We start from the raw sequence: 13,604 nt of genomic DNA on the forward strand, positions 1-13,604 counted from the left end.
AACTCAAGTATTCAATTTGTCTTTCAGATAGATACAAGTATATATTTTGATAACATATGGTGAAACATCAAATTCTCCTTATAAAATTTCATTAATTAACCGACGCAAATTAAATAAGCAATTTTGATTACAAAACTTCATCGAAGCCTAAAAGTGTGTATTGTAAATTCTTGTTTATATCAATTTCACACACACGTTCTAATAGTTTAGTTTCATTCCCCAGTGGCACAGCGGCATTTCTGCGGACTTACAATATGCAACTTTGTGTTTAACTTCAAACAAACGAACACCTTGATTATTTCCATGTTCGCTTAAATTTTTTATCATGGTGTAAATGAAGTTCATTGAACTTATAAATTTTTCATTTTAAATTTCTTATATATGTATATAACAAATTGTCACAAGCCATGAAAATTTGAATCCTGACAAGCACTAAAAGATAAATTTATTTCAGAGAGAGATTTCAAACAACAGGGACGACCTAGCTCACTGTACTTTATAACAAAATTTTCATTAAATTCAGGTCGTTTAGGATACACAGACTGTTTAAGTTTGGGCAATTTTAATTAATCAGAAAATTGTAATGTGCCGGAAAAAAAGAAGAAATACACGAGGAGCATTCAGCAATATATTTTGCGAGATAAATCATATATTGTTATGGTGTGAAGCTGACAAAGCATGATATTAATGGTTTATATGGATAATATTTGTTGTGTGCCACCCAGTCAAATGAGTTCTGTTCTGAACGAAACGCGTTATTGGGAATGGATATGGTGAACATCGTATGGTTGCAATAGTATTATATACTTTTCTTGATAAACCCTAAGAAGCTGAATAAAATGTAATGATGAAAACTATAACAAGTCTAATACCACTGTATTTCGACAATTATAATTAAAAGATTTATATTTATTTGAATAGTTGTATGAATGTGTATTTTAACACAACGCTATTCAATAGGCGATCTGGACTCTGTCCACTACATGAAACTGAACCTATAATTTTAGCGTTATAAGTCCGAACTTACTGCTGGTCCACTGAGTCACATATGTGGTTAAATTTTGAGATGTTTAAAATTTGGATATTTCCTTTTGAAATATTCGTTTGAGATTTATCTAAAATATTTGAAAACATAGCATACATGTCTGAAAGTGCTTTACAGTGAAAATAGCAGTTGCTTTGGGCATTTTATGATAAGAAAGACTGCATATGAGAGTAAAATAAGGTATTTAGTTGAAGAAATGGAGTCTGAAGTGACATTATCTACCTGAGTTTTCCGTAACCGCTTCTAATAAAGCTTCCAGTCAGGATACAATTCGGTTCTTAAGCAATCATTACCTTTTCCAAGCGGTTTTTAATATTCATGGAAATTTCTCTCTGGCTCACTCAATGTGAATACGTACAAGTCAGAAAACACTCCGATGACTGTCGAAAGACATCATCCTTTGATATGTTCACCTAAGTGTGTTTGATGTCAGTCCACAGTGGAGGCACTTTGAGAATGTACTGATAACCATGACACAGAAGGAAACAACTCACTGTACATTGGGACTTATGAGGGGTATTTAGGCCCGTATAGAGTATATGAATAATCTAACAGTTTTGACCTCTTATTAGTTGCTAATATAATAAACATCTTCAACCTTAGGGTGTATGGATTATTACTATTGTTCTTCGTTCTCCGTCATCCTTAACCAAATTTAAAAAAACAAGAGCACTTTACGATTTATCTTTGGTACATAACTAAGAGTAGCTCCACATACTTGCGATATGCTGAATGTACTTCACTCTAGTAGCGTATTGCTGAAAGTAAATAATAATGCTCAAAAGCATCTCATGTGTAACTAATAATGGCCGGTAGTTCATGAATATAAAACGTGTAGCTCATGAATACCTTCTACTGCTAATGCTAAAAGCACGAAACTTTTTTTCCGTTTATTGTTTGTTTATAGCAAAGGTATTAAGACTGTCTGGCATCATCCCTAATTTGAACTGCTGATCAGAGGGAAGGTAACCACCCGGCAGCACTCACCGCCATCTCTTAGGCTACTTTGTTACCAACGAATATTGGGATTGATCATCGCATTATAACGCCTTAATGGAAGAGAGAATAAAAATGTTAGACACTGGATTTCAATCCCGCAACGCAATCTCTCCAGTTAATCATTTTAAACGGATCCTAGTAAACAAACGGCTTATTATAATCATAATAATTTGTAGAAAATATGTGAAGAACTTTATTCGAGAATATAATTATAAAAGACACGAACAATTTTGCGTAGAAAGAGAAGAAGAGAAACAAATCTAGTGAGAAAGACACTCAATTAGGTATAAATACAACTTTTAGCAGAATAAAGTAAAACATCACATTATGCTTATAAAATACCATTAGCGCTCACAACAGCAAACTTAATGTAAGTAAATTAAACAAGCACTTTTGATTACAAAACTTCAATGAAATCTGAAAATGTATACTCTATGTGTCTGCCAGTTCGTAGTTCTCCATCTTATGTACGGATGACGCTGAAGTATTGCGTAGTTTACTCCGTACAGTTACCTGATCGTACTTCCCCTCTGAAGTAAGTTTACTCTCTGCATCCACCTGATCTTTCTACTTCATCAAGGGTACGGATGTCGCTGAAATAACGTATATTTTAATTCCGTTGCATTATTTCTTTATTAAAAATAAGATTTAAACCGATAAACAAAATGTTTAAGACATTCAAAAGGTGGAATAAATACTTAATACAGCAAATAATGATAAAATTGTTGAAGTTTCGGGCCAAGATTCTTCTTCAAAGAAATTTTAATTTCTAAACACAGAATAGTTGTACAACGTTTTACATACAGTCATTTACAATTATACAGGAAGCCTCTCTATGTTGTTGCAAATAACAATAAATAATCTAGTTAAAACAAAAAATGTACAAGGTTATCATGGAGGAGTGGGTTATGAGGACAATATTAAGTTGGTTGGAGGTGTGATTTATGTACGCCACAGTAGGTATTGTAGGGAAAATGTCCTTTGTTATAGGGTCATTCTGTAAAATATAAAAATTGTCAAACATTTTTTTACCTGTTTAGAGAATGTGGGATGATAGGGTATTACAAGAAGAATATAGATATGCTGTTCTTGTTGCTTCGATGAAAAGTTTAGGCTTTGTGACAGGTGTTAATAACTATAAAGGTAGGATAACAGGGGGGAATATCAACTAATTAATTGGATTTAGTTTTTTATCTTTGTCTTTACTGTACAAACAAATGAATTGACACAATAAGGGATGGAAAGTATGGTGGACTTAGGGTGACAGGATTCTTAACGTAAGTATGGTTGTGAGTCTATAGGCCTTTTGCGTATCAATGCTGCTAAATTATCATTTTCAATAGTGACGTTAATGTTGAGGAAGGAAACGGTTTGTTGAGAAACATACCATATGAAATTCAAACAGGGGTGAAAGTTGGAAAGGAAAATAATAAATTAATTAAACGAGGTTTCATCTGATGTATTATAGATATACAATAGAACTGAGGAAGAGTATCATGAAACTGGACGAATACATGTTGTTCAACGCACCCAACAAAGGAATTTTCATAAGAAGTTTCCATTTTTGTTTCTATTACAACTTACCAGTTTTGTCTGTATTTCGTTGTTTTAAAAGAAAATAATTCGTATTTGGTTTGTGTATTTAAGGGAATAAATAAAAAACAGACAACTAGGTAACTTAAGCTTCAAAGGAAATGAGATTACTGCTGATTAAGTCAGTTACACATGTTTGTACTTGAGACTATGATTTCGTTAACATTAATATCAAAAACAGTAGAAGGTCAAACAGTTTTCTCTCAGCTTCAACTACGTACAGATATTTTTCTCAAGACAACACAGTTTCTTCTTTACCTGCTGACTTTGTTATAACATCATCACGATCTTTGAAGATATTGATAGTCTGCTGTTTTTCTGCAGAGGGATTAAGTATTGGAGCTGAAGTTGTGAAGTTGATACAGTTTGTCAGCTCGCGGCAACTGATTAACTGCGGGAAATATTTCCACAGTTGGATTAAATCCAATTGGTTTCTGTTGGAGCGTTTCTAGTAGGTTGGAAGTATTGATTTTAACTGTGCCTGAAAAAACAAAGAATATATGGATGGGGCTCATCGTTGCCTTTTTGGTGGTCAAAATTATTATTATTATTACTATTATGGAAGTGGAGGTTTCGTCGTTGCTATTTGAATTGTCGAAATTAGTATTATTTCTGCTATTATGGAAGTGGGGATCTAGTCACTGCTCTTTGAGTGGTCAAAAGTGGTATTATTGTTGCTATTGTGGAAGTGGAGGTCTTGTCGTTGCTGACTGAGTGGCCAAATTTGGTATATTTGTTGCTATTATGAAATTGAGGCTCATCGTTGCTGTTTGAGTGGTCAAAACTGGTATTCTTGTTACTGTTATGGAAGTGGATTTGTAAACCAATCTTTCGGAGAAACCATAAAATGGCTTCATAGAAAGTAAATTCATTTGTGTGTGACATTGGTTAAATTTATTGTTTATACCGCTTGTTTTCTTCTCCTTCCTTAAACACTCATTTCACACGTTTGTAATGCTGTAAAGAGTTGAAACTGGTCCCTGTTTCTCCTTGTTAACGTTTTGGTAAAGACAAAGGACAGATCCTTGGTTAAGACTGAAATTAATTTTTAAAAATTTTAGATCTGCATGAATACGAATTGTGGCAACTTACTTACCCTTATGAATATAATCGGGGTCTGGTGGCATGGTTGTACTAAAACGCCGATTTAAAGATAGGTCTTGATAGCAGATTTTAGAATTTTGTTATTTCTCGAGGACTTATAATACTCGCTGTTAAGCAAGTGCTCGTTTTGATGAACAGAAAATGCAAGATCTTTTTAACAAAATTCGTACAAGCGAAATCTGTAAAAACTTCACAAGGTCATTGCTGTGGATACTATGAACAAAAAACGATAAGTTGACACGAATAATGCTATTTGAGCACGAGAGAAATTATTTTTCTTTTATTTATATTATTTATTATTATTATTTCCAACCTGTTTATTTTTAGAGCAAAGCCACAATGAATTATTCGCTGTGTTCAGGATTTTAGCGAAGTCTGTAAATTTATCGCTATCTCACCGGGAATGATTTCCAACAATGTAGTCGGAGACGCTTTCTAATATACTTTACAATGTGTATACATAGAGCGTTGTAAGGCCGTTTCGTTTGTTTGAGATTAAAGTATTTTGAAGAAGGGTTTAAGCCTTAAATGCCAACAATATTAACATAATCTATTTAATTCTTCCACCTCTTAAATACCCAATCTTATTTCTCCATTTTCCTTTTATGCCACAACGTAGTTTCGCGTATTTAATTATTTGTATCGCTCTGCTTTTAAACCTTCGTCTTAAACATTTAGCATATAAGTTACTGCAGAAGTATATTGTTTAACTCTGTTTTTCAGCCCTTGAATCTCCATGTTGTACACTGATGATGTTGTTGAAACATATAGCTTATGCTATGTATGCCTAACCGGTTTAACTTCTCTCAAGAGAAGCGTATAGTGTATCCCCTCCGTCGTTAAATATTTATTCTATACACAGCATGAATACATCTCATTCCGAGTATCTTCCTGTGCGTAAAGTGCTCCATCTTATGTATAGGTAATGTTTAGAGAAGTGTGTGTGTGTAATTTATGTTTATATTTAACTTGTGCATGAATAACTCTTGAGAACCCTGTAGAATATTCCTTATATTTGTTGTCCTGAAAACTCCAATCCATCCATACCTAACATTCCAGAACATATTCTTCCAATCCCTTATTTTGGATATTGTATTATTGTGAGGGGCTATAATGTGTATTTGGTATCATCTTCTCCCTGGAATTCTGTTTCATCTATGTAAGTGTGTTTAGTTTGTTACATGCTCCTCAATATGATTGTATCTCATCGTTATGACTGTGAAACCTCGTAGAAGTGCACGGTCTGTTCTTTCGACTCGCTTGCTTTAATTCTTGTTTATACTATCCATTCGTTGAAGAGATGAGGAACTGTGTTCTCGTATATATCACAATTCTTTTATCTCCACATATGCGTGTACGATATTGAATATATTTAATGTTTATACCGTATATTTTTTAACCTTAAATACTCATTTCATGCGTTTGTAATACCGTAAAAAGATGAAACTGGTTCATATTTCTCCCTGTTAATACATCAGGATCTTATATAAAAGTAATGCTTAAACTATCTGTAGTATATTCACTGTGTAAGAAACAACAGTACAACACTATGTTTACGGGTAGATCCAGCAGGTAATAGAAGTAGCATTATTTTTAAAACAGTTGCTATCAAATACCCGTAAATACACACAAAAAAGTTTTTTAAACAAAAAGATTAATCTAATAAAATCTATATGTTTCAGTGCACATACTTTGGAAAGTTGTGTACCTGTTGGTTTCACTTGTTGCTTTTATTTATTTGTCTTTATTGTATATTACTTTAATGAAAGTGTTATAAATCACCCCGTAGTTATTTTACATATCATTATTAAATCTGAGTCTCGTAGTAACCAACGGTAACTCTTTCGTAAAAGAAAATATCAAAGTCAGTCTTGAATATCGAAAACAATCAAACCATTAAAAAACAAATGTGCCTGATAGTCATAACAATTATCAAGCGTAGTTATGAACGGATAATAAAAGTCCACAGTGCTGTGATGTTATGGGTTTATTCTGCAGAATTTATTTATAAATGATAATTTATTATATAGATATTAATTAAATTATTAAACCTTTACCAATATAGCGTTAATTAAAAATAAAACCACAAGACTTTCAGATAGTCTTTACTGAGGAGAACCCTAGAACTCGTATAGTGGACTCCTTACGAACCAGAACCAATTAAACAATTATCCTCTGAACTGTTAAAATGATGTTTTAGATTTAGAAACGTAATTATCTTTAGCCCCCAAGGGAGCTGTCGTGTTATGTTTGGACATCTTACGCATGCGGAAACACATAGTAAGTGAGATACAAACTGCTAGTACAACAGATGTCAGCAATATGGTTATCATTGTTGCGAATCCTGCAGTTCTAAAACACACCGCATTCTCATCGAGTAATCGTCCTACAGAGAAAGAAGGTAATATACATATGTGTGTGTATATATATATATATAAAATAATGGTTGATTTTTTAAACTTTCAACATTCAATAATAATAAAATAATTCAATAAAACTGTGAAATCAATTCAAAGGTGATGCAAAAAGTAATGACATGTAACAGATTAATTATTTATATGGTTTTAAATAATATCGAAATACAATCTGTATAAATAATACGCTTGCGTTTGTCTTTCCTTACCTTCACTCGCAAATTTCTCGATCAACCGCCATAAATCTTGTATTGTTATAAAAACTTTTGTTGGAAGAGTCAGGATTGTATATTGTTTTTTTCAATTCAGAATCACCTTACCTGTTTCTTGCTTAGTAAAACTTTTCAATGCAAAAAGTTTGCTTGCTACACGACGACTCAATGTCGTTGTCATCACGTGACGACTGGCTTCGATTTCACCTTTAGTTTTTTTACTTGCAAATAATTTTACACAAACAACACTTAACCTGCGTGTAATTTCCTTTAAAATGAGCATTACACTAAATACAGTTTATACAGGCTTTCTAGACTTATTTACTTGTAAAATACGCATGTACAATCCGTTCAAAACCATGTACTTATAACTTTATGAACACACATTCAGACGTTTCTGAAGGTTTTATTTTTCATTTTCGTGAGTTTGTTTCAACTTGTAAAACTGTTTCATACTCTGTACACATTACTATACTTTATTGTTTACTTTACATGTAGTTTTATTAATTATAGTTACATACGTGTTAAGTAAAGTTACATACATGCAGTTTTATTAGATACGATTAAAGTTAACTGAATTCATTTGTCCCACGTCGTTTTTTGTTGTTGTTGTTTTTTAAACAGATCAGGATTTATCGATCTAACACATAATATCAACAGTAAAGCGAAACTTAAATGCTATGCGTGGAAATGATAGAATAAGGAAAATTCAAGCGAAGGGGACGAAAACTATTCTAAATGTATTGCGGATCACGATCAGTTTATAAATAAAATAAAACATACATAATATCAAGAGTCTAATATCTTATAAAAAAGAAAGCGCTACAAGCGTAATTCTTCTTTATTAATACCTATTCGGATAAAGATGTGTTAGCACTGTTTTCAATACGAACAGCATTTGATGATCATAAAGGCTAAATGACCAAATCAGATATCCCTAAGATTTAGGTTTTGCTATTCCTAATTTTAACTGAAAAACTAGAAAGCAGCCAGCCAGCCAGTCGGCAATATCAGCGGTCACAAAGATTTAAACAGAATAATGGGATTAACTCTTACTCTGATAACGCACCCTCATTTCATTTGTTCAGCATTATTACGACAGGATTCTTGACCTTGCAGATCTATAGTCCAACACATTAACCATTAGGCTGAAGAAAATGTGAGACGAGCTTTCATTTTGTAACAACTATTATTCTTTAACAATTTAGCCCGACATGGTTAGGCGGTTTGACGGTAGTGGGTTCGAATCTCTCTGCCACTCAATATGCTCGCCATTTCAGCTGTGGAGGCGTTAAAATGTGAATATTCTTTGTAAATGAGTAACACAAAAGTTGGTAGTGGGTGGTGATGACTAGGTGCCTTCCCTTTCGTCTTTCATTGCAAAATTAGGGACGGCTAGAGCAAATAGCCCTCGTGTAGCTTCGCGCAAAATTCGAAGCAAACCAAACTAAATTAGGGACAGCCGTTACGTAGCCTTGCACGAAATTCAAACCAAATTTCGCTAATAACTTTTACGATCTGTTCATATAAATTAAATTTGTCAACCTTATAATTTCAAATGGTAAATAAACATCAGAAACATTCTGTTATTACGTATTTTCACGAGCTTGCATGATTTAACTGAAATGTTATATTACTTTGATATTATGTCTACATTTTTCGGATTTACAGTGCTAAAATCAGGGGTTCGACTCCTCTCGGTGAATAGATAGATAACCCGATGTGGCTTTGCTGTAAGAAAACACACACACCCTGCTGTTTTTCAGCCGAGACGAAAATATTACGTTTAAAAGCTTGAATTACATTGAGACAAAACAACTAAATACAGCATAATCAATAAAAAGCCTTAAAATACCACGGCCATAAGTATGCGGACTTGCAACACTAAAAAAGGGGTTTCGATACCCGTGATGGACAAAGCACAGATAGCCCTACGTGTAACTTTGTGCTTAACTACAAAGAGAAAAATTAATAGAAAAGAAAAACCATAAATAGTGAACATCATAGTAGAATTAAAATGCAGTTTAGCAGCTCAGGAATCACAAAATAATTTATAAACAAACAGTAAAATGATATACAAAAACACAGTAAAGTAAATAAAAAATCAAGCGGTTCACATTTCGCCATCTGTATTTAAAATCCCATCATACTTATAGCTAACAGATAGTGTTCCAGTATACTATATTATCTATTTATTATTACTTTCATCAATGGTACTAGTTGTACTATTTAGTACTTCCAAAGACAAAAACTTTTGATTTACTCTTTATTATGATACTTTTACTGTCAAGACTGTTTTGCATTGTTAGTTTACTACAAGTATTTAGGACTAACTGAAATTTCCTGATCTTTCTAGATATTGTTGTGATTACGGCCTAAAGTATCGTTAAGAGCGAGGTAACACAGCTGATGAAACAATTTAACATAAAAATATCTATATTTAATTGGATATACTGGTGAATATGTTGACTTTAATTTTACAGTAAATACATTGATGCAGCATGGTTGGTAAAAGAGTAGTCGAAGAGTTGGTGGTGGGTAGGGATGACTAGCTGCCTTACCTCTAATATTTCGTTGTTAATTTAGGGACGGCTAGCGCAGATAGCCCTCGTGTAGCTTTGCGCGAAATTCAAAAACAAACAAATTAAATACATATCTATCTATGGTTGATATTAATTTATGTTTCCAACATCTGAACAAGCACAAAAATATTCAGAAGCTGTTCTGATCCTAGCTTTGATCAGTGACTTTAGATCGTATTACCTTTGTTTGGTTGTCTGTTTGATGTACCTGTTTCATCTGCCTGTCGTACTTCAAGAGTCTGATAAAGGTTCACACTTTCTGACATTAGAGGATTGCCATTTCCTGATTCTCTTTTCTCGAGAAAACGTCTTATCCTTGATCTCCAGTAGCACTGCTGATGCTGAAACAAATATATAGAAATGTTGATTTGCTTAAGGAATATAAAACTATAATCAACATGAAACATGGATGTTTTGAAAAACGAAAACTGAAACTAACAGTACACAGTTCGGTCCAAGGTATATAATGTTTACTGATTATTTTTTACTTTAAAGCTGGAACTTATTGGTAGAGATACTTGATATACGAGATCATAATATGTGAAGATATTTGAAAATGAATCTTACCGGACATGTTCCATGGCACATGTGTATATCACATTCCAAGTAAAGTGCTGGACTTCCGGTAAACCGAAATGCTTTAAAGTAAGCGAACAAAGTAACTTCCTCTCCACTATCCCCACTAGTTTGTCCACGAAATGGTGAAAGAAGTTTTTCATTAATCACACACCTGTCAACAAAGCATAATTAAATTTCATAATCGCACTGTTTAAGTTTTTACAAAAAATAAACGAAAAAAGTTTGCATTAATTCCTCCCGCAGGATTTTCCCAATGCTATTAGCAAGCAACGTCTACTAAATACTCAACTTTTACAAAAATAGAGAAGTAAAAGTTTCAAACATCAGGCTACAAAATCAGTAAATGTAGTATACTTTATCAACAACTACACATCATTTTAACAATGTCAAGCCCACCGCTAGTACAGCGGTATGTCTCCGGATTTACAACGTTAAAATCAGGGGTTCGATTCCCCTCGGTGGGCTGGGCAGATAGCCTTTGTGGCTTTGCTAAAAGAAAACACACACAAACAATGTCAAAAATACAGCAAATTCTGGGAACCAAAAGTAGCGTTCACGGATTGTGAATACGAAGGCTTACGGTTCGATTCCTGTCGCTGCATAAATACGCTTCGCACTTTAGGGTCGAGTAACACTCAAATTTCACTCTTTAGTCAGACAAGATTTGGCAGTGTGTTTCGTTGACTAACTGCCTTCAGTCTAGTCTTTCAAAATTTACAAAGTCCTGAGAAAGTAATCGAACAGGAAGTTTATATAATCTCTCAGAGATGTGCCAACCTATATTTTAAACTATTGATTTAAATAAAATATTCATTTAATTACAATTCGCTCTTTCACGAGAAGCTAAAACTTTCCATATTTCCGTTTTTATGTATTACAGAATTATTGTTTTTAACGAATTATGCGCTCGCGTTTTTAAATATATTGGCTTTATTATAATTCTTATAAAATTTAATTTAGATTTAAAGAACTCCATTGCAAGCCTGGAAGCGAGTGTAATGTGGAATTACATTTTCCAAGCTCAAATAAAGAACTTTATTGTCACATTTTGTACTTGTGACCGAAGTCAATCAGGTCACATTATACTGATGTCTAACAACAGAATAAAAATTATAAAATGTTTTTGCTTAATTTGCTAATGACGTGGTGAGGTCTATCTTAATAAAATATTGCAAATTTGAATAATAGCTAAATTAGGGACTACTAAGAAGGGCAGTTTGGTTATTTTACTGTAACAGAAACTTCAACAGCTATAGGTAAAATAATAACCAAGATAATTCTGCTTGCTTTTTGTTAAGCACAAATCTTTAAAAAGTTTTTTTTTGTTTTTTTAAATACACGTTAGTGTAATGTAATGTAACAATGTCTATGAAAGGTTTTAAATATTCATCCAAAATGCCACTGATCAAACTATCTCATAATACCTAACTTTTATACATGATGATTGGATAAAGTTATAGATACTAAATGCTAAATGGATGTATAATAACGAAAATCAGTAAAGTATGTTGTGGAAAAATTGTGATAATAGAATTACCAAAAATTGAAGTTTAAACAGGTAAATTAATTACATTTAATTCTTATGCGTGCACTCGAAATGAACGTGTTAAACATTAAGAATAATTAACCGAATTTAAAAGTGAAGATGAAATAATGACAAAGATCTGATATGAAAAACAAGATTGCCACTTCTTTCGTAAATAAAAAAAGTTATTTCGATCCAGATTTGCATTATTTGACACGTTTATATATGAGCATATAAATAAAAGTGTGAAGATATACATACATACAAATATATGCCAACAAATTATATGACAGTGTATAGGTCTTCAAATGGCGTCACAAATCAAAATATTTTTTGTCTGTTGCTTCTGGTTGATATTAAACTACCAGGATTAACAGCCTAAATTATTAAACACTACAACCTATAGTTTAATATTAGAATCACTAGTTGGAACTTGTACACGCCTTTATCACATTTTGCACCCAACACGATTTTCAACATTTCAGAATCAAAATGATAAATAAAGGTAATACACTAAGATAATACTAAGCTTTGACTGTGAAGCTCTAACTTTGAGCTTGATTACTTCACGTTATGAGAATTTGATATATTAAGTGCAGCTATTGGTGCTCTGCCCACCGCCCGCTATTGAAGCCCGATAACTAGTGTTATAAGCCCTCAATCTTACCGATAAGCCACCGGAAGCACACACGTTATGAGAAAAAATACCAGACATACACAATCACTTACACTTGATATCACTCCGCATAAAAGATGGAACATATATATATATATATGTATGTTCGGAGAAAATAAAAGAAATACTCACCCCTCTTTGTCCACTAAACGAATACTATTTTGTTGTCCATTATGGGCAATGCAATTGCTAACTACTATGTCAAAACCACCTGCATGTGAAAATAAAAGCAATCAGTGGTAGTTGTTCAATAAATAAATTCAACTTTTCTGTAATTATTTTAAGTAGATAAAGAATCATATAACTGTCCCGTCGATTACTGATATATTAACAGTTGTAAGCATTCTCCTATGATTTATCTCAGTTAGTAAACAGACATAATTAAGGACCGCAAGCTTGTTTGTAATCGAGAACCATGAGCTTGTTTCTAATCTAAAATCAAGTTTGTTTGCAAGCTACAAGTTTAACTTTTGAAATATATAAAATTATACCACAACAGCCTATTCTAACATCGGATACAAAAAATCGTTGATTTTTGGTTTGAAGCTGCTAATTAGTAGGTTTATTTTTATTGAACCGTTACTTAAGCTATATATGTAAAAACGGCTGGTATGGATTGAGAAAATTCTATGTAGATGAACGAACAACGTTTCGACCTTCTTCGGTCATCGTCAGGTTCACAAACGTTACTTAAGCTGTTAAAGTAAATTTATTTTTACTGAACGTTTACTGAAGCTGTGAACGTATTTTAACTTAACTGTTACGAATCTGATAAAGTGTGTTTTTAACGAACCAGTATTGAAACTATTAAAATAAGTGCATTTTCACTTAACCGTTATTGAAGCTAAAAAGTGTAATTTTACCTAACGATCACG

General features: G+C 32.8%; 1 protein-coding gene across 4 annotated transcripts in view; it reads right to left on the minus strand.

Annotated features, from left to right (window-relative positions):
- Positions 1 to 6,713: 6,713 nt before the first annotated feature.
- LOC143249157 (cuticlin-3-like) overlaps positions 6,714 to 13,604 on the minus strand; it is a 28,122-nt gene continuing 21,231 nt past the window's right edge. For 3 of the 4 annotated variants that reach the window (XM_076498569.1, XM_076498570.1, XM_076498571.1), the window contains 4 exons: positions 12,862 to 12,940; positions 10,517 to 10,679; positions 10,131 to 10,290; positions 6,714 to 7,127 (listed from right to left, as the gene is read on the minus strand). In XM_076498569.1, the coding sequence (XP_076354684.1) occupies positions 6,925 to 7,127; positions 10,131 to 10,290; positions 10,517 to 10,679; positions 12,862 to 12,940 (605 nt within the window). In that variant the 3' untranslated portion in view covers positions 6,714 to 6,924. The remainder of the gene's footprint in view (positions 7,128 to 10,130; positions 10,291 to 10,516; positions 10,680 to 12,861; positions 12,941 to 13,604) is intronic. The other variant, XM_076498573.1, reaches the window with a different exon arrangement.

Source organism: Tachypleus tridentatus, chromosome 4 (assembly GCF_004210375.1).
Source record: "Tachypleus tridentatus isolate NWPU-2018 chromosome 4, ASM421037v1, whole genome shotgun sequence".
NCBI classification, from domain to species: Eukaryota; Metazoa; Arthropoda; class Merostomata; order Xiphosura; family Limulidae; genus Tachypleus; species Tachypleus tridentatus.